Consider the following 26,107-nt stretch of genomic DNA (forward strand, 5'->3'; position numbering starts at 1 on the left):
CCATCACAAAAATTACCAACACTGGTTGTGCGCATCGTCTGAACATCCTCGCCAAAAGAGCCTCTATCACCTCACTATTGAAACTTGATACAAAATCCCCATTTTGTTTCATATCAATATACTACGTCCAAAAGTCTAATCCCCGTTTGCAAAATTCCACCTGTCTTTTATTGCAGAGTACCTTTTTAAAAGAAAATTTGTGTTCAAGTATGAGTTTAATACATTTGTATTAGTAAGGAACATTGCATCAGGAATGTCGCTGCCAGGGAATTCTATCTTGAGACACAACTCCATGTGAAGGTTTTTAACATCAACCATGTGTACTAAACTTTTTCAATAATTCTATCGTTTCCAATCTTTGAGAGTTTTGCTACTGCTTTAGAATCAAGTTCTAATTGTGATTACAATTTAAACTTTATTCTCTCTAAGTGTTTATTTTTTGTATATTCAAATGTCTTCTTGGCTTTGAGAAATTCAATCAGAAAATTGACGTCCTGCAAGCCAATAAAATTCTCTATCTTTTCTATCAAGTTCCATGAAATGAATTCTATCACCACCACCTTCTCCATATTCTTTTTCTAAAAATTCGTTTTCTAGTTTTTTACATTCTTGTGGAAAAATATCCATTAAAAAGGAGAGGATTTTCATGAAGGTCGGACTGTCGTCTAGTAACAAGAATGATCTAAAACTCTTCCCCCTCTTTTTTATGGATGTTCTCCCGATAAGGTCCAAGTGAAAACAACCTTGTATAGAATATATTCTCTGGGATTAATTCCCCTACGAATAACAGAGGCAACATGCACCGGTACTCCATGAAAGGCAGGTGAACTTGTTAAAAAAAAATGATAATTTTCATCATAAGTTTTAATTCTTATATTTAAAAACATTCGCACATAAATATAAATATCGTTCATCAATGTTTTAAACTTAATTTTTTCATGAATAATGATTCATTTTTTGTATGGCAAAATTCAGCGAATGTAATACAAAATATTTATACTCATCACTATACAGGTTTTGCAGAGTAGGCTTTCCCCTCTAAAAACTTTTCCCCAGGAAAACTGGTTTTAGACTAGGAACCCCCCTCTACAGTAGGATTTCCCTCACGGAAAAATGACTCTTGAGTAGGATTTCCCCTACGGAAATCCCACATCAGATTCAATTTCCGGGAGGAAATTCTACTTTGTGTAATAGTCATAGAGTGCTATTTTCCCCAGGGCCAATAAAATATCTTGGCTGTACTTCTGTACGGGGGAAGGGTGACATATTGTTACAAAATGTCCCTTCTTCAAAATGGCGAGCAGTTCCACTGAAACATAAGATGTATGAAAATTGAAAGCTTTTGCTCTCATTTTCTCAGCGTTCAACCAATTATTTTGAAGCATTAAAAACTTTATTCTTTTGGTAAGGTCAAACTGGTTTCTGAAAAAAAAAAAAAAAAAAAACCATTGGTACATTGTAATCGGTTGGACATTTCTTTTTACTATATCCATGGAAACAAAAAGGAAATTTATTTTAAATGTGTTTATTTTCTCTAATTGTATTTCAAACTAAATGTTCATTTTATTGATGTATAAATGTCTCTCCAAGATTCTGGTGTTGAAAAATCCAAAATAACTGTCGTTGCCATGGAACAAAAATGGGTCATTTATTTCTAAAATAAAAGGAATTTTTGCAAAACCTTAAGACAGCATTTGCCTTTGCTCTCAAATCCAACATTACACCGCTTGGGTCGAGGGGGCCTATGTTTCGGCTTACAAAAGCAGTTTTTCTTGTTTTGTTTCTGGTTTTGTCTTTGTTTCAATTTTTTCCCTTTGAAGAATCACTCAATCCAAATACTCACAAAATGACACACGGAATCTATCAAAGATAAATTTTAGAATTTTCCAACTCCAACAGGAATCTGGCATTAGAGTGAGATTTCTCCTAGGGGGGGGGGGGGGGTTCCAAGTCTAGAGTGCAGATTCCGGGGGGAAATTATGCTATGGGGGAAATCCTATTCTACAACACCTGTATATACCGTTCAATATAAAAGCATCTTCCATTAACAATCCCTTTGATAAAGATATCTGAAGTCATTAACTCATGTGCACATTAAAAATGTAATATTGCATTGTTCTTTCGTGTATATTTGCAATTCCACGGTTTATCTAGCAAATAGTATTTTCCTGTTGATTTTCTGTTTCGGTTTGCATGGAAAGTGTTCACTTCTTGATACACAAATGTGTAAAAATAATTTTCCACAACGTCGCTCTATAACCAAACTACATTGATTATCTAGCAAACGTTGTGGAAATTTTTTTTTGGTCTAACTATACATGGTGCATGATATTATACGGTTTAATGAAGACTGAATCAAAATCATAGTGTAATATTTGTATGAAATTTCTACTAAAATAGATCGATAGGGGTACTTGTAGATGCCATTTGTTTTGTTCCTTTTAAGAAATTAGAAAGTTTGTTTATAGGTGTTTTACGTGAGATTTTTCGGCAAGCCAAAAATTTGTTTACGCAATCATGAATAATTTGAGATACTGGGGCATTAGAATTTTCGAGATACGCAGCAAAACCCACACGTTTCAACTTCAGAAATAAAACTCCTTATATGGACAAAATTATGCATTTATGAGTTATGTTACTGTGTGATGCAAAAAATATAAATGTACAATTTTAAAAATAATAATTGCTAAGACTATTGCTCAAAACCAGAATCTGGACTGATGTGAAAGGTAGACTAGGCTTCGCAAACATGTAAATAACACTGATTCATTAAAGTTATTTAAATTGATGAATCTACATTTATACTCCGAGGAATTACTTTTTACTTCTTCTTCCTTACACTTTTAATTCTAATTTAAAGAGAATAAGAAATAAAATGTTTACTGAGTGTTTTTTTTTAAATGTTTTTAATCCCATGTGAGTTGATCATGAACACTTTTAATTGAGTTTTTTTTCTAATCAGAGTTTGTCCCTTGTACGTCTGTCTGTTATTTCCCATATTGTTCGGTCTCTCGTATCAATCAAATTTTACCTGTCAAAAAGCAACCTTGGGTAAGTGGATTCGAATTGTTTAAATGAAAGGTCAGAGCAAAAAGAGTTTTAAAGAAGTGAATTATGTCTGAGTCCTACAAAGATCGGATTAAGAAACTCTGTTTTGGAAAAGGCAGAACTCAGGTCACAGCTCCCTTAATGTATATAATAGAGATTCAAATTCATTTCAGATAATGGCCTTAATCCTGGGAATGGTTCACAGTAGGGATATAGGAATAATTATGTTCGTATACTTTAAAACTCTTTTCGCACGAAGTCACAAAAAGTCACATGTGCAAGCATCCCCATATAGTATGCCTAAATTCAGGTTTTTCTCATCATGACAGTTCAAATCAATGCATATAGGTTAGGGTGAGGGGCCACAGTTGAAATCTCTATGTTGAGCAGAAGGTCAGTCAGGGAAACGACGAAAAGAAATGCAAACTATAGCGATTGGTCTTTTGATTCGCTGAATAATCATATGAATTACCAAAAATGGTGAAAAATTTTGGTGAAACTTGATACTACAGATTTAGGTTTTAAAAAAGCCAAAAAAATGATGGAATTATGTTTTCGATTTATTAACGTGGTGAAATGCAATTTATAATGTTATAATTCTGTACTTACACTAACCCAAACAAAATTCAAAAATTTGAATGTAACAAAATAATGCACCACACCAATGGGGAACAGAGAGAAAAAGGAATTATGAGTGGTTCAAGTTACTAAAACGTTTTCCAAAATACACTTTTTAAATACATGTAAAATGGCTTTTCAATTTTTTGTGCATGATATTGTAAAGTATGTCCTTCACCAGATACATATATATGTATTCTTCCTCTAATATTCAGTTTTGGAAGAAAAGAAAAAGTTAATTTTAGTTTATACAATGTATTACGTAGAAAGCCCAAATCTTGGAGAAGCGTCATTTTAAGGTCTGATAAAAAATCTTGAGACACAAATAAAGATATTTACAAGATTTATTCTGCTGAGGATACTTAACAGTTTTTTTTAATGGACACTGATCTAAAAATAACATTGGCTACAGCAACTCTTTTTCCTAATGACCCATCATACAATAGAAACAGCTCAATACATGTTCACAAAAAATGAGGTAGAGCTCATATATATAATGAAAAAATAAAACAATACTATAGTACTTCTAATTCAAATCACAAGTCATATGATGTATGAAATATTAAATTGTGTGAGGTACTAAAAAAAACCAATTAGAACATATACTGTATATCTGAAAAGTACCTTTATAAAAATCCATGATCACTTACATAGAATCTTTGAACGTTCTTCTTTTTTAAAAAATTTTTTAAAAAATACCAAAAAAAAAAATGTCTTTACAGTTAGCCTAGCCACTGAAAATTAAACTGCATCCAATTATCAGTTGTGAATTTTCTCATTTAAGAAATACACTGCGGTGTATATACATATACCAAATGCAAAAACTCATGTTTAACAGCTTTAGTGACATGTATTTTTTGATGTCATGGACAAAAAAACATATAAATACTGAACCTTTCCTCAACATTGTCTATACAGTGATTTATAACATATCAAACACTGTGTGCTTATTTTAATATCATACAAAAGTAAAATTAATAAGTATTTACCAATTTATTATACATGTAAACAGTCTTATCAAAGTGTAGACCAGGTTAAATAATTTAAAAAAAAAAATGAGCAAGGGCTGAACATCACTCTCTGAAGTTGGGCAATTTGACATCTTTTTTTGGGAAAAAATATCTGTGAAAAGCTTAACATCTAAGGGGAAAAATAAACCCCATCAAATCAAAGTTAAACTGATTTCATCTGATAATGAGAAACATCACTGGTCAGGCAATTCTCCAAATAAACAAAGCTCAATTATCAACATTTTTTGTTGTGAGTATGTGTTTTGGCCTCTCTTAAAAAAATTTAAAAATCATGATTTGAAAATTCATAGGAATGAATTCTACCATAACTGAGGGACAACTATGGATATAGCATTAACATAGCCTTTGGTTGCTTAATCAATGTGTCAAGCACAATAAACAATGTGAACATACATTTTCTTCAACAAGATTACTTTCTTTGGTTACTTATAAGTAATAGAATATCGATTTTAAATTTTTTTGTTACTATCCATATAAAAAAAAAAGAAAAACTTGTTTTTTGTGGCAAGTTGTTCTTCCTGAGCAAAAGAGGAAGGTTGTGTGATAAATAATATATATAAGCTATAAAACACTATCAATGTCCCTGAGAGAGGGTCTCTTACACTGTTTATAATCAATGTTTCCAGAATTCTATTTCAACCATCCTCCATAATTTTTTTTAAAAATTGCCCTTTCATTTGTATTTGACATTATGTATGTAAAATTCATGCAAGAGAATCAAAATAAGATTATTTTACCTAAGTGAACATGTCACACATCACAAAATGGAAGGACAAACCAAATGAACACTTGAAGAAAAAAAACATGTACAGTTTCCACAACATACAAATAATTTATATATCTTGAATCTTGGCTCAGGACCTGAACAGCAATATTAACCATTTAATATTTATGAAACAGATTTTAAAAAAATGCCATTGATACAATAATGTCATGAGAAGTCATTCCATTTCATGGGAGTCCTACACATCGACAGCTTACTAATATGATATCAAACAATGTGATAAAACTCACAAACAAATAGTGAGGTGCCTAATTATAAATTAAAATATTTTCACAAACAACTTACAGTGTCTGAAAATAATTTAAATAATGCATGCAGTGAGAACTGAAAAAATCTTAAAATTTCCATTAAACCACTAAAATTTACAAATACAGTTGATCCCTGGTATCTTAAACTTTGATGTCTTGTACACCCTAAGAGTTGGATCCACCTTTTCTTTATGTATTTTAACCTCTCTATCTCAAAGTTTTTCTAAGTTCCACTGAGTTTAAGATATTATGTTTTGACTGTAAAATGATGGATGCCCTGCACCAGATATATGTATGCATTTCCTAAAATCTACAGAAGAATGTTGGCAATACCACTTGTACTTGCATGCCACCTTCTTTGACCATTTTCAGTTTTACATGTTAATTGGTATAATTTGAATTGGTATCCTACTATAAAATAATGCTTCATTTAATTCAAAGATTGGAAGATTAATCTCCTTACCATATATACTCCACTGTAAGTATTGTTCAACTGCAAGTCAACTGTATATTTTTTGGTTTCCTTGCCCTTGCCAATGTAAAAAAAAGTGCAATCTTTGGCAAGTGTTGAGATTTTTTTTTATAGAAGTAAATTGATTTTAACATATTTTTTTTCATATGATCTGAATTGCATTTAGAATACATTTACCTCAATTATTAAGCTAATAAACCATAAATGCAATCACTTTCTTTATCCATCTATATCACAGGGGTATCATCATCAGCCATTTTTATCAAGTTATCTTCACTGGTTATGGAACTGTGACCTCTGTCATCTTTAACAATGAATTTGTTTAGTTAATAGCACAGTATTTCAAGAAAGACAGTAAGAAAGATCATATGTTTTATGGTGTGTGTTACCGTTAGGCAAAACCCCCACTAATAATATTTTGCAATGAAATCAATACGTCTTCAGAATTTTGACTCTGTTTCAATCTTAACATTGATTTCTAGACTCTAATATCATGACCAGAAAGAAAACTGAAAGCAGGTCAGAATATTCTCTTGATTCAATTTTGAATTCCGAGAAGTCGGACTTAAAGTAGAGTATATATGGTAATCTGTATTACATACTATGTATATATACAGGGTTAAAACTTCTTGCTGAATAATCAATCTTTACAGGATCAAACTGACGACTTTGAAAAATAAATTTTAAAAAAGTACTTTTTTTTGTCTTGAAGCTCTGGAAGGCACAAACACTACAGCCTAGAATGTCAGGTACTTAAAACAATAAATAAATATTCCATTAATGAGATCTCTCACTGAATTGACTGGTCAAATACAGTCAAAAGTATCTTTTTTCAATTTTAAACAGCAATATGAAACTGATGAAAACAATTAAAGTACAAAATTTGAATCAGAATTTCCAGAGGGAACAATTTACAGGATTTAAAAGATCTTTATAGTATCTCCAAATCAAAATTAACCAAATCTTTTTGATAATTAAAATTTCATAACCCTAAAATAAGCAGAGAAAACTAGAAATCTGACCAGTCAGCAAGGGCCCCGCCGAGGGGTAGAAATCACAGGCACTTGTTTCGGTAATAAATTTTTAACCCATAGTATAGTAATAACACAAGGTATCTAACTCCGAATTCCACGGAGTACCCCCCTCCCCCAGAATCGCACTCATTTACACTTTCAGAGGAAATACACTGACAAACTGTTTATACCTATGTTTTCTACGATAATTTATCTACACAACCATATATGGCATGCTTGTCTTTATTTTCTTTAGTCTCCGTAAACAGCGTCAAAACTCTGCTCGCCATATGGAAAAGTCGAATTTAACCATGAAATGGCATGTGCTAATCCCGCACAGAGAACAAAATTAAAAAATGAGTGGGTTTAAAAATTCAATTCCAGTGTTCAAATATTGCATGAGTAAATAGAACTTGTTTACATCTGATTTTCCCTGAAAACATTACGATGTTTATCCGATGTAATTCTAGAAACAGATTTTTAGCCAATCAAAATCTCTGTGCGGGATTAGCACATACCATTTCATGGTTGAATTCGACTTTTCCACACGGCGAGCAGAGTTTTGACGCTGTTTACGGAGACTAAAGAAAATAAAGACAAGCATGCCATATATGGTTGTGTAGATAAATTATCGTAGAAAACATAGGTATAAACAGTTCGTCAGTGTATTTCCTCTGAAAGTGTAAATGAGTGCGATTCTGGGGGAGGGGGGTACTCCGTGTAATTCGGAGTTAGATACCTTGTGTTATTACTATACTATGGGTTAAAAATTTATTACCGAAACAAGTGCCTGTGGTAGAAATATAAGGGTGTAGATTACGGGATGAGAATTTTACTTGATTACAAAAATTTAAAAATATATAAAGAAGAATAAGCAACAGCAACTGCTAAATATTCCTTCAACCTGTAAATAGTATCCTTGTATTTTCATAAGGTAGTAAAAACATCATATCTATAATAACTCAATTAAATGTATATTTAAAGAAGAATGAAGCATGTTTTTTCTAAAATGCCAGTCTTCAGTGAATGCAAATATCACCCAGGCTTGACCTTAACTTCAAAACAAACATCAGTAACTGTTGCAGACAAAGGTGTTAATTAATCTTAAAGTGACAGAAACACAACCCTCTAAACTTTTCTGGGACCAGCAAGATAATTAATCCCAGGGGATTAATTATACTGCTCTCTCAACCTTTTCTTCTAAATTTACAACAAGAACTTTTTCAGCAATGATAGAATGAGGTTATTATCTGATTACCTCTTAAAATAAATAGTATTCTTGAATTTACATAAGGCAGAAAAAAGAAAAAAAAAGAAAATAATTATAAAAAAGATATCTTTACCTATATCTTGTTTTAAGAATTCAATAAAATCATAAATAACTCATTGCGTATTTTACCAAAATAAAGTATGAACATTATTTAAATCCACATATCAGAGAATGTAAACATCATTCAGAATTGACCTTAACTTCAAAACAAACTTCATTTGCAGACAGAGGTGTTAATTAATCTCAATGTGACAGATAAAGATAAATGCTTTGGATTTTCTTGAAAAGAAAAGTTAATTAATCCCAAGAGACTCATTGCAGCCTTTCATAGTTTACGATAGGAACATTCTCAGCAGTTATCTCTCTTTGCTGATTCACTCTTATATAAAGTTAAGGAATCTACCCCACCACCCCAGCTCCAAACCGGATGACATAGAGAACCAAACTTAGCATCAAAATATGTCTTACTGCCTATTCAACCAACATACCAAATTTGAACTTAATTGGTCAACCCTAAAAAAAGTTATTAGAAAAAAACAGAAAATTTGTGGACGAAAGAATGACAGACGGACAGACAGACAGACAGACGGACAGACAGACAGAGTGATTACTATAGGGCACCCGCAAATCCTTGCGGGGCCCTAATTAAGAAAATGCTCTCCAGATCACATGCTTGCAATAATTTAACAGACTGAGGGCCCTTTTGCCCATAACAAGAATACATTCCCTGAATGATGATATTTTACAACACTATCTGCTAAGGAAAATCTATACCAATTTCTAATACAGTATTTTAATACGCTATACAATCTCAAATATGGAATACATGGGTAACATACAAGTTCAAAGAGCTCATGAGAAACAGGAACACAACACGTTTGAGCAGATTAGTTTCAATGGGAGTCTTTAGATCATTCCCATTGGTTGTTACCATAGCAACTAACCATTTCCACAATCAGATAAACAATACACAGTAATTTTTTTTTAAGAGAGGGAAAAGTTTGTCTCATACATTTTACATACACACATTTTCCCCACTCAGATATACATATGATATAATATTTATATATATATAACTTGAATCAACATTAGATGTTTTAATACCATAATAAGAAACACACACAAGTGTAAAATAAGATACGCAATTGTTCTTCATCATTCCAAGAATTCATTTATAACAAATTCTCTCTCACAAGTTCTGCACCAAATTTGCCGTTTGACTTTTCCTTGCTTCAGCACATCCCCCCTCTCCATTCAAGCACCCTGGTATTTTTACCAATGACACATTAACCACTTCATAATTTTTTTAAGAATAATTTTTTGCCTTCATTTATCATTCTGCATATAAATGTCTTTGACAACAGAAGGCATGGCCGTTTCATCTATGGGCAGAATAGTCAGCATTCTGGAGTGTTCTGCACTAATATTTCGCAGATCGATGAGGCGTAGCAAGTATTTCGCCAGAGCACATCCACCTTTGACCCGCTTTTTGCTCTCGTACTCATCCAGAGCATCAACGTACACCTTCTGAATCTGCTCTACCAGGTCACGGTTCGTTAATCCAGCCCTGTCAGCTGTAACAGGAAAATTCACAAGTTAAAACTTTTAAAAAAAATTTAGCAACTATAAATTACATATTTTAGCTTAGAATATATTCAATTTGTTTTTAGAAGATGTCATTGAATTTGGATGGACAATACTCAATCCTTGAAATAAGTCTTATTACCTATGCAGGTCTAAAGTCTGAAATGTATGTAATGCAGAAAAAGGCCACAGAAAACTAGAAGCTATCTAATAATCTACATTTAAGATAATAATTAACTCGTTTTTCAAAATACTGCACTCTTATTCACATGTACATGTTTATCTACATGTGTAAGTGAAATCCGAAGATCATTGATTACTGATGTTCCTTCACCATGTTCACAACTAGCAACATCTTTAACGATCAATTCATAGCTTTATACCTTCTCATGAAACTGTTGATATAATGAAACTGTTGATATATCAAAGGGTGAGGGGGCTTTGTTTGTATGTTACTTTAAAAATATGTACATGTAATATATCAACTATTCAGCATTATTTTGGACCCAACTTCTAAAACATTGCGAATAATCAACAACTTGTACTTTTACAAAGTTCGATGCTTTTATCTTCCGAGAAAGTGAATTTCAAGCCCTAGATGGACCGAGTTGCACTGTCAGATTGTTCAAATACTATAAATAATTTGAATTTGGTTAACACACAAGATCAGGCTCTTGTGGAAAAATATAGTAGAAAAGTGAAACTGAGATCAAAAGTGAGTTTATATACAGTACCGACCAGACACAACCTAACACCAGAGCGAACCCAAAGCGGACCCCGGGTTCGCTTTCTAGGTTCGCTCGGGGTCCGCTTTCAGAAATTTTGGGTGCGCTCTGAGTTCGCTTTGGGTTCGCTCTGCGTTCGCTCGGGGTCAGCTCTGGGTCCGCTAGAGCGAACCCGGCATTCGCTTTCTGGGTTCGCTTTACGCACTCATGCGCGAAGCGGACCCCGCTTTAATCTTGCCGCCAGTAAGCTCCGCCCCTTGTTTATTCCAAATACAGCAGTGAAATCGATCATTGCTGTTTTTGTGCCGATCGATACAAGTGCATGTGCAGTGGCTGCAATGTTATTGTTGACAACATACACGACCGATCACGTTCTACACAAAATAGTTAAAAATATTAAGGAGTGGATATTTAAAAAAAAAAAAAAAAAAAAAAAAACTTATTAATAGATATTTTAGATTAAAAATATTTACTGCTGCAATTAATCGACTTTGGATAACTGAAAAAAAAATTATAGAAAAAAAAATATTTTTGAAACTACATGTAAATAAGATTTAATAGGTATTTTAGATTACAAAATTAATAATTATTAATGTAATTCTCCGACTTAGAATTTTTTTTTTTATCTTTTTGATACGTAAAAATGTAATTTATGATCGAATGCAGCATGTTCTATCATATGATATAGGTTGACTGTGAGTTTTGATTCTATTGGATTTTATAATATGCAGTATGGGGGTAAAAAATTTTTAAAAGTGGCCTAAATATGGAATGAATACTTATATTCATCTTTCCATTTATGAATTCAAAAATCAGCATTTTTTTTTTTAAATTCATTCATCTGCAGAAATCAAAATAATAATAAGTATCAGGGATAAAAAGTAACCCCGACAATCATGTCGTGTACATTTGTCGACTAATTATTTATGTAAGTATTGGGAATTAATAATTTTTTTGTAAAAATGTACATTTCTGATGTATTGGTATAAAAATATCATGACCACAATAAGCAGTTAACGGGACCCATCATCAGAGAAAAAAAATCGTTAAACATCTTAAATACGCTTTATCATTTAAAGTTACGCTATTTATAAGAATACAATACTGTACGACTTATTATATTGCTTATTTACTACCGATAATTAGTTCGTTCAATAATGTACATGTGAATCGCGCATTGTTTTTTTTTTTTCTTTCTTTTTATTTCAGCTAATAATAATTAAAAAAAAAAAAAAAAAAAAAAAAAAAAAACCAAGGTAAATCAAGCTTTACATTATTTTTTTGTAAATCAAAATAATACAATAGTAGTTTACGATTGGACATACTGTACATGTACATTTATGCTGTTCTTTATTTATTTATTTATTTTTCATTTATTTATTTATTTTTTTTTACTTTTTTTTCAATTAAGAAGATTAATAATTTTGATGTTGCTCTGGATTTAAACAAAAATGTAAATTAGAATTATAAAAATAAAATAATTGAATGAAAGCACGTACATATACATACTCTTGTGCAGTATCTTGAGATAATGAAATGTTATAATTTGTCAAAATACTTTTTTTCTTTTTTGTTTTAGTAACAATTGTGATAACCATTATTTTCTTTTATACATTAAAGAACTTGTCTGATAAATTTACGCAATATAAATAAATGGATTTTAAAAATAAAAAATAAAGAAAATAAATGTGTAAATATAACATGCTACCTAGATATTAATTTATAAATATAAATATTTTTTTAATAGTGTAAATAATAATTTCACACTGTACATAAACACGCTTTGCTTGTAGAATGTTTTATTTACATCGAATGACAAACTGGCATGCTGATCGGTCGACGCGCTGATTGGTTAACACGTCTTATCGCTAATCCTGATTGACAGATCAGTTACGCAACACCGAACGCGCGTTCGCTTGCTGGGTTCGCTACTGAATTTGGGGTTCGCTTTCGGCGTTCGCTCTGGGTCCGCTGCGGGTTCGCTCGGGGTGCGCTCCGGGTTCGCTCGGGGTCCGCTATAGTGAACCCCAAGCGAACCCCAAGCAAACCCAGGCAGCGAACCCGGGGTGCGCTTTGGGTTCGCTTTCTGTTAGGTTGTGTCTGGTCGGTACTGTAAGGTTTTATGGCCCTGGAGCTTTTATTTTGAATACCTAGGATATGCCACACTGAGTGGTTTGTCTTATCACTGGATAAAAAAATCTCAGCTTTGATATATCTCAAACTCTTTGTTATCTCAATTTTTCACTTAACAGTCCTACCATATTCAAGACATAAATGTTCAACTGTAGTTATCGCTGTGCTTTAATTTTTGATAATACTCTGATTTGTTGTTGTTGTTTTTTGTGGTGTGAAAAGACCCTTCAAATTCATGTCCTCCACAAAATATACAGTCAATCCTCGTTACCTCGAACTCAAAGGGATCGAGAAAATACTTCAATACTTCAGGGATTCAAGGATTCGAGATATCCAGGGTAAAATACTTAAGGAATAAGGAGATGGGACTTCAAAATGACTTCGACATACCCATGGTATTTGAAATATCTTTGTTCCAGATACCGAAGTTCAACTGTTTTTGATCATATAACAATGCAGCACTTCTTCAACCATGAAATCAAGTTCCTTGAACCAATATTTTTCCCTAAAACCATGAAAACTGGACCCCATGAAAATATATGATTTTACAGTTAAGTCCCTCTCACCTGAAAATATACTAACGGCCGTAAAGAGGGCATACTCAGCGTTATCAGAATTGAGCTCAGCCATGTCATGACACAGTTTGAACACAAGCTCCGTGTACTCCCTGGGCTGACCAGTAGCTTCCATGTTGGAAATTGTCAGTGGAATGCCATTAGCCAGCACAATGGACCTTGATGCAGGGTCATACATTCGACTGGCTCTTAAAGCCATTACTTCACTAGAGGCAGCCTACAGAAAAATGTAACAATTTTTCACACTGGTCATGCTGTACATCCAAAAGAGAAAATACACATTGTTGAAACAAGGACATGTTTAAAAGCAAGAGGCCCAAGGGCCATATCACTCAACTGAGCACTCTTGGTAGAGAAAAACAGAAATCAGTTCAGTATTGAAAAGTTAAATTATATGAATGGTCCCCCATCACAGCCCAGTGAGGGGCAGGGGGAGGGGGTCGTGATTAGAACAAACTTGAACCTACACTAAATGAGGATGATTCCATATTCAGATGATAAATCATGCCTTAAAAAGAATTTTACAAATTTTCTTCTATATATTCATACGTAAAAAAATTAATCTTCTACTGCTGAATTTGAACAAGCTTGAATCTACACTACCTGATGATGCCTCCATATTAATATGACTTATCATAGCTTTGTTCTTAAGAAGATGATTTTTAAAGATTTTTTCCTTATATATTCCTATGTAAAACTTTAATCTTCTATTGTTGCCCCGCCCTAACCCCAGGGTTCTTGGTTTAAAAAAAATTGAAGCTTTTAAATGAGTTTCATCTTTTCTGACTCAGTGGTTCTTGAGAAGAAAATTTTTAAAAGATGCCATTAATTTTTCACTAATTTTTAATTATTTCCCCTAAAGAGGGCATAACCCTTCATTTGAACTAACTTAAATATCCTTTATCCAAAGATGCTTTGTGGCAAATTTGGTCGATATTGGCCTGGTGCTTCTGAAAAGAAGTCAAACATAGGTAATCAGAGATTACAGAGCTCACCTCAACGAATGTTGTCTTTAAGTAAGGCAAAGTCCCACACTAAACTAATAATTTAGGAGTGTGCATCGCTAGATGCAACATTTATGCAATTTTGGTCTGATAGGGCTTGCAGTTACTTGGGAATAGACTTATTGAAAACTTAAAACTAGTCACTCATCCAGAAAATGCAAGTCAAATCCAGCATCCAAAGCAAGTTTTGAGATTGTTCGTCCCTTGATGCATCATCCATGCAAGTTTGGTTCAGATAGGCCTTATAGTTACTTGGAAATGAGATCTGCTCCAAAAACTTTAACCTGGTTACTCATCCAGAAAATGTAGGTCAGATCCAGCACCCGAAGCAAGTCCAGTAGTGTGAATCCTTAGATGTATCATCCATGCAAGTTTGGTAAATATAGGGTTTATAGTTACTTGGAAATGACATCTGCTCCAAAAACTTTAACCTGGTCACTATTCGGAAAATAAAAGTCAAATCCAGCATCCGAAGCAAGTCCAGAAGTGTGCATCCTTAGATGTATCATCCATGCAAGTTTAGTCAATATAGGGCTTATAGTTACTTGGAAATGAGATCTGCTCCAAAACCATTAACCTGGTCATCCAGAAAATATAGGTCAGATCCAGCATCCGAAGCAAGTCCAGTAGTGTACATCCTTAGATGTATCATCCATGCAAGTTTGGTCAATATAGGGTTTAAAGATACTTGGGAAATGAGATCTGCTCCAAAAACCTTAACATGGTCACTCATACGGAAAATATAGGTCAGATTCAGCATCCGAAGCAAGTCCAGTAGTGTGCATCCTTAGATGTATCATCCATGCAAGTTTGGTCAATATAGGGCTTATAGTTACTTGGAAATGAGATCTGCTCCAAAAACCTTAACATGGTCACTCATACGGAAAATATAGGTCAGATCCAGCATCCGAAGCAAGTCCAGTAGTGCGCATCCTTAGATGTATCATCCATGCAAGTTTAGTTAATATAGGGTTTATAGTTACTTGGAAATGAGATCTACTCCAAAAACTTTAACCTAGTCACTCATCCGGAAAATGTAGGTCAGATCCAGCATCCGAAGCAAGTCCAGTAGTGTGCATCCTTAGATGTATCATCCATGCAAGTTTGGTTAATATAGGGCTTATAGTTACTTGGAAATGAGACCTGCTCCAAAAAACTTTAACCTGCTCCAAAAACTTTAACCTGCTCCAAAAACATTAACCTGGTCATTCTTTAGCTGAAATTGCAGCATCTGAAACCTTGACTGGTACAATAAAACACACTAGAAGCATCCTCCATGCATCTCTGACTAATATAGGCCATAGAAGTACTTGAAAAGAAAACTGCTCCAAAAACCTTAACCTGGGACGCCGACACCGACGTCGATGCTGAGGGTATTACATAAGCTCCCCCAACTTCGTTGAGGTGAGCTAAAAATGTGAAAAGTTTCAGTCAACACTTAACAGAAGGACACCAGACAACCTTTGATATCAGAAAAGCTCATTGAACTTTAGCTCAGGTTAGCTAAGAATGTTTGATTGCCAGCACACCTAATTCATGATAAATTAATTGGGCATAAATAAGTAGGGGGAAATTTTCATCATTAAATGAATGCTTAATTTTCAAAATTTAATGAAATTGAAGGTAGTATTAAAATTAATTCAAAAGTATTTGTTGACAGGATGAGGAAACTTCAATGGAATAAAAACAAGAGGCCCAGGGGCCACATCGCTCACCTGAGCACTATGACTAGGAAAAAGCAGAAATCACTTCAATCTTGAAAGGTTGAAAAGTTTAAATATAAAAGTGGTTGGGGGGGGGGGGGGTGTCATGAATTGAACAAATTTGAATCTACATTATCCGAGGATGCTTCCATTTAAATATGACCAATCATGGCTTTGCTGTTCTTGAGTAGAAGATTTTTAAAGATTTAACCTATGTATTCCTATGTAAAACTTTGATCACCCATTGTGGCCCCATCCGACCCCCAGGGGTCATGTTTGAACAAACTTGAATGTACACTATCTAAGAATGCTTCCATATAAATATGACCAATCATGGCTTTGCTATTCTTAACAAATAGTTTTTTTTAAAGATTTTTACTATGTGTTCCAATGTAAAACTTTGATTGCCCATTGTGGCCCCACCCAACCCCCGGGGGTCATGATTCGAACAAATTTGTATGTACACTACCTGAGGATGCTACCATATAAATATGACCAATCATGGCTTTGCTATTCTTAACAAATTGTTTTTTTTTTTTTTTTAGAATTTTTACTATGTGTTCCCATATAAAACTTTGATCACCCATTGTGGCCCGACCTGACCCCCGGGGGTCATGATTTGAACAAATTTGAATGTACACTATCTGAGGATGCTACCATATAAATATGTCCAATCATGGCTTTGCTGTTCTTGAGAAGAAGATTTTTACTATGTGTTCCTATGTAAAACTTTGATCGCCCATTGTGGCCCCACCCGACCCCCGGGGGTCATGAGTTGAATAAATTTGAAGTACACTATCTGAGGATATTTCCATGTAAATATGACCAATCATGGCTTTGCTGTTCTTGAGAAGAAGATTTTTGAAGATTTTTCCTATATATTCCTACGTAAAACTTTGATCGCCCATTGTGGTCCCACCCGACCTCTGGGTGTCATGAGTTGAACAAACTTGAATCTACACTACCTGAGGATGCTACCATATAAATATGACCAATCATGGCTTTGCTGTTCTTGAGAAGAAGATTTTTACTATGTGTTCCTATGTAAAACTTTGATCGCCCATTGTGGCCCCACCCGACCCCCGGGGGTCATGAGTTGAACAAACTTGAATCTACACTACCTGAGGATGCTACCATATAAATATGACCAATGATGGCTTTGTTGTTCTTGAGAAGAAGATTTTTAAAGATTTTTCCTATATATTCCTATGCAAAACTTTGATCGCCCATTGTGGCCCCACCCGACCCCCGGGGGTCATGAGTTGAACAAACTTGAATCTACACTACCTGAGGATGCTTCCAAGTAAATATGACCAATTATGGCTTTGCTGTTCTTGAGAAGAAGATTTTTGAAGATTTTTCCTATATATTCCTATGTAAAACTTTGATCGCCCATTGTGGCCCCACCCTACCCCCGGGGGTCTTGATTTGAACAAACTTGAATCTACACTACCTGAGGATGCTTCCAAGTAAATATGACCAATCATGGCTTTGCTGTTCTTGAGAAGAAGATTTTTGAAGATTTTTCCTATATATTCCTATATAAAACTTTGATCGCCCATTGTGGCCCCACCCGACCCCCGGGGGTCATGAGTTGAACAAACTTGAATCTACACTATCTGAGGATGCTACCATATAAATATGACCAATTATGGTTTTGCTGTTCTTGAGAAGAAGATTTTTAAAGATTTTTCCTGTATATTTCCTATGTAAAACTTTGATCGCCCATTGCGGCCCCACCCTACCCCCGGGGGTCATGATTTGAACAAACTTGAATCTACACTACCTGAGGATGCTTCCACATAAGTTTCATGTTTTCAAGCACAGTGGTTCTTGAGAAGAAGATTTTTTAATGATGCCATTAATTTTTCACGAATTCTTAATTATCTCCCCTTGGAAGAAGGTGTGGCCCTTCATTTGAACAAATTTGAATCCCCTTTACCTAAGGATACTTTGTGGCAAGTTTGGTTGAAATTGGCCCAGTGGTTCTTGAGAAGAAGTCGAAAATGTGAAAAGTTTACAGACGGACAGACGGACTACAGGCAAAATGTGATCAGAAAAGCTCACTTGAGCCTTCGGCTCAGGTGAGCTAAAAATGTTTCAATCCAAGAGGTTTCAAAAGTTTTGATTCTGACCACTTTTATAATTCCAACTAACTTCCAAATAACTTTATAGTTAGTAATTCAAACTTACCAGTTAGCTACGAGAGGGTAAACAATTTTTTAAAGATGGCCTACACTAAAATAATTTGATTCCTTTTCTCAAGAGTCTCATACATGTAATTTTATGAATAAATTCACTGCACAAGGCACACCATGCTATGTACTGGTACTTATTTCTTGCTCCTCTGTAACTGAAATCTCATTCTTCCTTTGAGCAAGATGACTTGCTCTCTTTGTTAAGAGTTTCCACACTCTTACCTTGAGCAAAATAATTTGGTCCTCTTTGCTGAGTTTGGAGAAACCTGGCAGGCTTTTGGCAAACTCCACAATAAGGTGTGTGATTAGGACAGTCATTTTAGACAGACTCATCAATACATGCTCTCCTGACTCTTCTTTGTTGGGGTCAATATCCTGCAATAAACCAAACAATTTACTCAATCTTACAAAAGTACGAATACCCCATTCAGTCAAGTGCAGTGTAATACTCATGCAGGTGTGGGGTTGGGATGGGGGTCTTTTTCCAGAATCGTCTTCTGTATGGAAATTGTCATTTAAAACTAGTTCCCCCTTTCACATTTTATTACAAAATGGACTGTGTCCATTATTGATATATTTATATTCTTTTAATCATTAAAGGACACAATTTTGGAGGACACTGCTATATCCCTGTATGATATCCTCAGTGGATGTTGTATTATAGTTGATGAATAATGAAACAGTTTTGATATTAATAATATTATAAATGTAAAGTTTAATCCACTAATTTTACATTAAATAATGGCTATTATATCATCAGGGATTCCTACAAAGTTATAACACATCATTCCTGGTAATAATTATTGTAGTCATTAAATTTAGGATATGGTTGTCCCCACTCCTCTCTCTCCCAAGAAATCCTCCATTCCCTTGCTCTCTACAAGAGATTTGCCATTCTAAAATATCTATATGATAATCAAGTTAAAGGAAAAAAAAGAATCTGCAATTACACTATGATAGATGTAACACAGAATAAGTCAATAAGCTAAAATTCCCCCCCCCCCCCCCCCCCCGGTTTAATCATTATTGATAGACTTTACATTTATACATACATACGTACATGTGCATTAAAACTTGGATTGGTGATGTAATAAATAAAAAAAAAAAAAAAAAACATGAGATGCTTGGTATGATGGGTGTAAATTTTCACTAGATAAATCTTAAATCTTTATCATGGTAATAGGGGTTGGAAATGAATTTAGCAAACACCTGATGATAGAGACCTCTCTTTCCTTTTTCAATGAAATGTGAGACAACATAATACTGATTAGTCTACCTATTTCCTTGTCATTTTTGCACTAATGCCATATGATATTCTTCACAACTTGGAGATCCTTTCTGTAGCACTTAAGGACGCCCAGCAGAAGGTCAGTTTTATAATGCTAATCTTGTAAAATACATTTTGGTGAAACTTTGATATCTAGAACATTGATGGATCATATATCAGATGTCACTGGGATAGCAACTTTTTAATCCAAAAAGGGCCTGGCTTTTAGTAAAGACAAGGACACTAGGATGAAAGAGATGTGTAAAAGACATATTTTAAGAAAACTTATCTTGCACTCAGAAAAGTTTCTATGTTTTAAGAAGAAGGCACTTGTAGAGCACAGCCTTCACAAAGGATATGTCCGAGTGCAATGCAACCTACGTAACCATATTTCAAGTGAAGTTAAGCTATGAAATCTCAAACACTTGGATATCTCAAATTTTTTGACAGCTCTGCAAACTAGAGATGTTGCTGTTCCAATGTAATAAGAATTCTCCAAAAAAATTAATATCACAGTAATTCGCTACTGGATCAGCAACATCTACAGACCTAATATTGAGCATTGTTGAACTGAGAAGGGATTAGCCAGTAAAATAAGTTTGGATTTCACTACTTCTTTCACGCCCAGTAACAGAGAAATCAAGGAAGCTAACGCAGTTCTAAACTGGTTCCCCTCTTGTTTGTTTTTTTTACATCTATGTTGTCCATCAAAATGCAGCCCACAGCCCCCCCCCTTCCCCTTTTTCATTTTTTCTAACATTAAAAAAGGTTTTAGCTTTTGCCTTGTATATATGCTTACTCCATTATAGTGCGTACATTCATGCATTATACCATTAAATTTTGCCTGAAGCAAAACTTTTTTCCCTTAAAAAACATGCACTATTACATAATAAAGACAGTTGACATTTCAGTGAAATAAATATTTCTGTTAACAGTAAGGGGTGAGACTGAAATCCGTCATTTTTAAAATGACGATTTTAAGCCATAAAATAAAATTTTTATTATGACTTAAGCTCGTCATTTTTAAGAAAATGACGAAAAACAGTCATAAAAATTTAGAGTGTTTCTAGAATACCGAGTTACCTCTCTTTGAAAAATGTTAGATCCACCAACCGAAAAAAGGACAAAAAACATCGTAAACGAACTTCATTTCTCTAATACAGTTGACTACAATACTGGTTATGTTGACAGTATAAATTTCCCAAGCAAAAATAAGAGTGGAAGAGTTATTTGTCAATTTATTTGCATTAAATAGGAAAGAAGACGAAAATGACGATATTCCGTCTTTTTTCAAAATGGAGGGTCTGGGCGCACTGAAATATCTCGCTTGTTTTACGGGGCGCACTACTTTTTTATGGCTTTAACTTTTTGTCGAGACTTTTCTCTACAAGTACATATTCTTCCAGACGGTGTACTATATGTTTTTATAGGGCTAAAAGCCATGTAAAAATGGCGAATTAGTTCTACCAAAATTCGACATTTTACCGCTAAATAATAACTTTCACCTTCCATGTTGATGTTCTAACGCATGTGGTCGGCAGTAATTAGTGACCCGGATGAAATGAAACTTGCGTAAACACTCTTCTTTCAGCGGTGAATTCAAATTTCGCTTTCATGTAACCAGGATAGAAGAATTAAGTTGAAAAAGAAAATATGACGATAGTAAGTCATATTGACAAAAATGACGAAAATACGTACTTAGTAAATATGACGCTTATCCATCATTTTTCAAAAATGACGGATTTCAGTCTCACCCCTGACTGGTTAACATTTTTTTTTGTTCCATTTCAATTTCATTCAAGACACTAACCTGATTGGTGACCCAGTTTTACTGACCTTAATTACTTTGCACACCTTTGACATATGTTAGATCATAAATACCTGTCTAGAATTACTAAATGTGAAGGCAAAACTTTTCGTGACAAGAAATATATTATTACATAAATTAATGATGGTAGTGAAAATAAGAATCACTGCATTTATATGTTGCTTTATATATTTACCAACTTTAAATTTTCAAGCATCCTGATGAACCACACATTGAAGCTTAACTTAATTAGACAGCATCCTAATGAACCTAAACTTAATTACATTACCTCACACCTTAGAACATTGAAAGCTAGCAAGTCTGAATAACAGGATATATATGCATTTATTACATTTTCAATAGTGAAATACTGTGATTTATTTATTGAATACCAGTAAAAGTGATATTCTTTCAGTGTGAAAGGACACCAAAATGATATTCTGTCACAGTGTGAAAGGACATCAAAGTAAGTAAAAATGATTTTTGGCCTGTCATAAGATATAGTAACTAAACCATCTTGATAGAGACTAAAACAGTAAATATTGCTAATATCCATATCACAATGTTTTCAACCTCACAATTGCTAAGCTATGACATCTCAACCACTCAACTATGATGTCATGTACAGCCTATAACACTGTGCTAAGAAAAGACCACTCTAGGCAAAGACCAGCTTAAACTGTATAAATTGGTTAGCTATTCATTTCATTCCTTATCATTTAATTTTTCATTCATTTAGTGGAAGAAAATAAGATGATTGCCCTAATAAATGACTTCAAATTGTACATAATTTAAATGTAATGTCAGGCAGATTGATACGTTTTTGATCATGTTGATGCACGTTATTGTGACGTAGGGAACACAGTTTCATACAATATAAAGTAAATTTTTTATCCAATCAAACAGTGCCTTACAATTAGAATTAAATCATACGTATTACAAAAAATGGAAATTGGATCAAAGATCTTTAATAATTGTGATTGCAAGCCTTAATTTAAACCAATAAAAAAAATATTTCTGATCACGAATGTACTTAATTAGTTGCGACAAATATCTAAGTTGTGGTCTCCTAACAGATCAAAGGGCCTAAGAAAATTTGCCCTTCACAAAACCTTGAGAATGTTCTCCACACTGCACCTAAAGGGTTCTGATTTTGTGGTATTTTTATGCAGTAGAGTAATCTGCTCTTGGAACTAATATCAAATAAATTAAAATCTATAGTGTATTACTCAATTTGTAATCAATCCAAGCATTCTTAGCATTTTTTCTCAGACCACGATTATAAAATTGACTGAACACTTCCTTTGCTTGTATTCTCCCCACTTAACAATTGGCAGATGAGTGATTTTTGTTCATCTATACATGCTCTTTCTTGTCTATGGACATTTTTCCTTGGGAAAAATGCTTGGGCCACATTTTACAAAAGAACTTATGACTAAAATTTACTTTTACAATTTATTTAATTTTTAATGAGGATTTCAGTGTGATTTTAATGCTAATAATAAGAATACAGTTGCATAAATTTACACAAGTACCGCATATACTCGCCTATAAGTCGGATTTTTGGGAGTTAAATTTTGGTCTAAAACACTTTGTTCGACTTATAAGCGAGTCATAAAAAGATTAGTATTTTTCTGGACGGCAAAATGTAGTATTTTATAAACATTTCCCATGCTTATCGTTGAACAAAGTCTGGATATATTATATCATTCATGTTTTCTAAGATTATACATAAAGTACAAGTATTTACATATTTTAATAATTTTATTTCTATCTTAGGTGTGCATTATGTATTTTTCTTAATGATTTAAAAATAAAATGTAGGCTTCATTTCTAAAAATATTAATCGAAAACAGGTTAAAACATCGGAGCATTGTTTTGAAATTGTCAAGCGATTCTGGCAAAAGTTACACCGACTTATAAGCGGGTCAATGACATATCCCTCCAAAATAACCTAAAAAAATACAACCGACTTATAGGCGGACCGACTTATAGGCGAGTATATATAATTTTCTCAAATATCCAAAAAAATGTTTTGCTTTAGTGTAGAAGGTCCTTAAAAAGCATCAATCTTTCAAGGGCCCTTGACAAAGCCTTCTTTCAAATAAATTACAGTGCAAAACAAAGACCATGGATGCATTCACAGTTCTCCCAATGGTTACTGTTGGCATTTTTAATCACCGTTGGTGTACCATTATGGTGCCAACGTTTACCAAAGGTAGTTACCATTGGTAGACGTTTTTGCAGGCCAACCACATTTGCGGTATCATTGGCAGCGAGAGACTTTCGTTCATTAGTGCAGATACCCTCAAAATGGCGTCAAACACAGTGCACACGAATGTCAGTGGGACATTTTAAATGCAGTTGACATTGAAAGGGGAGGGGGAAGATGTAAAATATATTTCATCTATATAATACTGAGAGATGGTCATTTCAATAAATTGATAAACTTGCGGTACACATTGGTGCTTGCCATATCTAAGGACTAACATTTGAAAAAATTTATATAACAAGTAATTGAGCAAATTGAACATGAGTCATTTGAAGTCATGTCACTTAACTCACAGGTAACCATTAGCATCCACTGGTAACCATTGACATCCACTGGTTACCATTAGTATCCAATGGTTACTATTAGTATCCAATGGTTACCATTGTCAATATACCTACCAATTAATGGCTAACAAAAATCTGTTCACAGTTCCAAGGCAACCAATACTACCAATGTCAAAAAATGGTACCAATGGCACCATCAGTACTGACAACATTTTTACCATTGGTTGAACGGTGAACACAACCCATGTATGTTTTAAAAGCATTCAGTCATCTTTAATTTCTTAGTTGCAGGTCTCCAAGAAATGCAATAAAATGTTTAATTTTTATGCCCCCGTATCGAAGATTTGGGGGCTTATAGTTTTTGCCCTGTCCGTCCATCTGTCTGTCTGTCCGCAAAAACTTTAACCTTGCCCATAGCTTTTGATTGGTTGGAGCTATTACTTTCATATTTCACACGTGTATTCCTTGTAACAAGACCTTTCTTTGGGTACCATCATATTTGACCTTTTGACCTTGACCTTGGAGTTTGACCCAGTTTTGTAAAATTTTATCCAACTTTAACCTTGGCCATAACTTTTGAACAATTGGAGCTAGGGCTTTCATACTTCACATGTGTAATCCTTGTGACAATGCCTTCCTTTGGATACCAACAACTTTGACTCTTTGACCTTGACCTCGGAGTTTGACCTACTTTTGCAAAACTTCAACCTTGGCCATAACTTTTGAACGGTTTGTGCTATGGCTTTCATACTTCACATATGTAATCCTTGTGGCAAGACCTTCATTTGGATACCAACAACTTTGACTCTTTGACCTTGAAGTTTGACCTACTTTTGGAAAACTTTAACCTTGGCCATAACTTTTGAATGATTGGTGCTACGACTCTAATATTTCACATGTATATTTCATGTGAGAATGCCTTTCCTTGCGCACCATTAATTTTGACCATTTGATCTTGACCTTGATGTTAGACTTACATTTGAAAAACTTTAACCCTTTCCATATCTATTCAATCGTTGCTGCTAGGGATTTCATATTTCACAGGGTATATTCCTCAAGACAAGACCTTACTTTGGGTACCAACATATTTGATTGGCATTTGAGAAAGTTTAACCTTTCCTATAAGTTGCCATACAGGGGCAGAAGTGTTTTACAAACACATCTTGTTTTTCATTTGTTTGTTTTTCTGTTTCTCCCTTTTTTTTTTTTTTTTGCAAAGGCATTGCATGTACAGTTAATTACGTAATGATCCATTCAAATGATGTAAATAAATATATACAATCACACTCAAAACCTGTTGCCTGCAGAAACAACGACTTTTCCAAACAAGCCAGTAACTTATTGATTGATAGACCTTAATAAATTCACAACCTTCGCCTCTAATCCCTATCGACATTAGAAATGGTCTCAGGTGCCGAAGCAAGGAATGATTGTCACAAGTCTTTAGCTAGATAGCTTCCTATTGATTTGCACAACTATAGAATCTGATAAAACAACTTTCTATTAGGTGAGTCAATACTTCCTCTCTGTGTGAAACTTATTTTGGATTTATTTTTAGCTTAATATTACTTAAAAAAAAACTACATAATTCACATGGGGTATATCATTAGAGATAATAGCATTTATTATTTGATTGAATAATTCCTAGCTCTCATATTGGCTGAGACCCAGCATTGTAGACATTAGCTCACCTGCACATGATCTTCAAGGTGAACCTAAGGATTTATTTTATGCTACACTGGACTAAAAAAAAGTGAACTTCCAAATAGACACAAATAGTTCTTGAAAGTTGTTTCACTTGCAGTTGACATTCACCCAGGTGAATATAACATCCAGGCATATCATTTTTTTCCGAACCCAAATTTACACAATTAATGCAGTATAAAAATTTCATTAAACGGTTGCCTCTCCCTCCCCCCCTTCCCCCAAGTTAATAGATCCCCCCCCCCCCCATAATAACATTTGTAGTTTAGAGAATTCTCCTCTTTTTAGTTAGCTAGGTACAACATTTTTTCAGGTAAGTTGCCAATTTTTTTCTTTATACTTTCAAAATTGATCTTACATGCCTAGC

The 26,107-nt window shown here is 34.0% G+C and overlaps 1 protein-coding gene across 3 annotated transcripts in view; it reads right to left on the minus strand.

Moving 5' to 3' along the window:
• Positions 1 to 8,610: 8,610 nt before the first annotated feature.
• Positions 8,611 to 26,107, minus strand: part of LOC133188379 (ecdysone receptor-like) — a 49,535-nt gene continuing 32,038 nt past the window's right edge. For all 3 annotated transcript variants that reach the window (XM_061323768.1, XM_061323770.1, XM_061323769.1), the window contains exons 5-7: positions 18,629 to 18,781; positions 13,493 to 13,718; positions 8,611 to 10,058 (exon numbers count right to left, since the gene is read on the minus strand). In XM_061323768.1, the coding sequence (XP_061179752.1) occupies positions 9,811 to 10,058; positions 13,493 to 13,718; positions 18,629 to 18,781 (627 nt within the window). In that variant the 3' untranslated portion in view covers positions 8,611 to 9,810. The remainder of the gene's footprint in view (positions 10,059 to 13,492; positions 13,719 to 18,628; positions 18,782 to 26,107) is intronic.

The sequence above is a fragment of the Saccostrea echinata genome, unplaced genomic scaffold, assembly GCF_033153115.1.
Source record: "Saccostrea echinata isolate AGI-Se365-2 ecotype Australia unplaced genomic scaffold, CSIRO_AGI_Sech_v1 ptg000016l, whole genome shotgun sequence".
Taxonomy (NCBI): domain Eukaryota; kingdom Metazoa; phylum Mollusca; class Bivalvia; order Ostreida; family Ostreidae; genus Saccostrea; species Saccostrea echinata.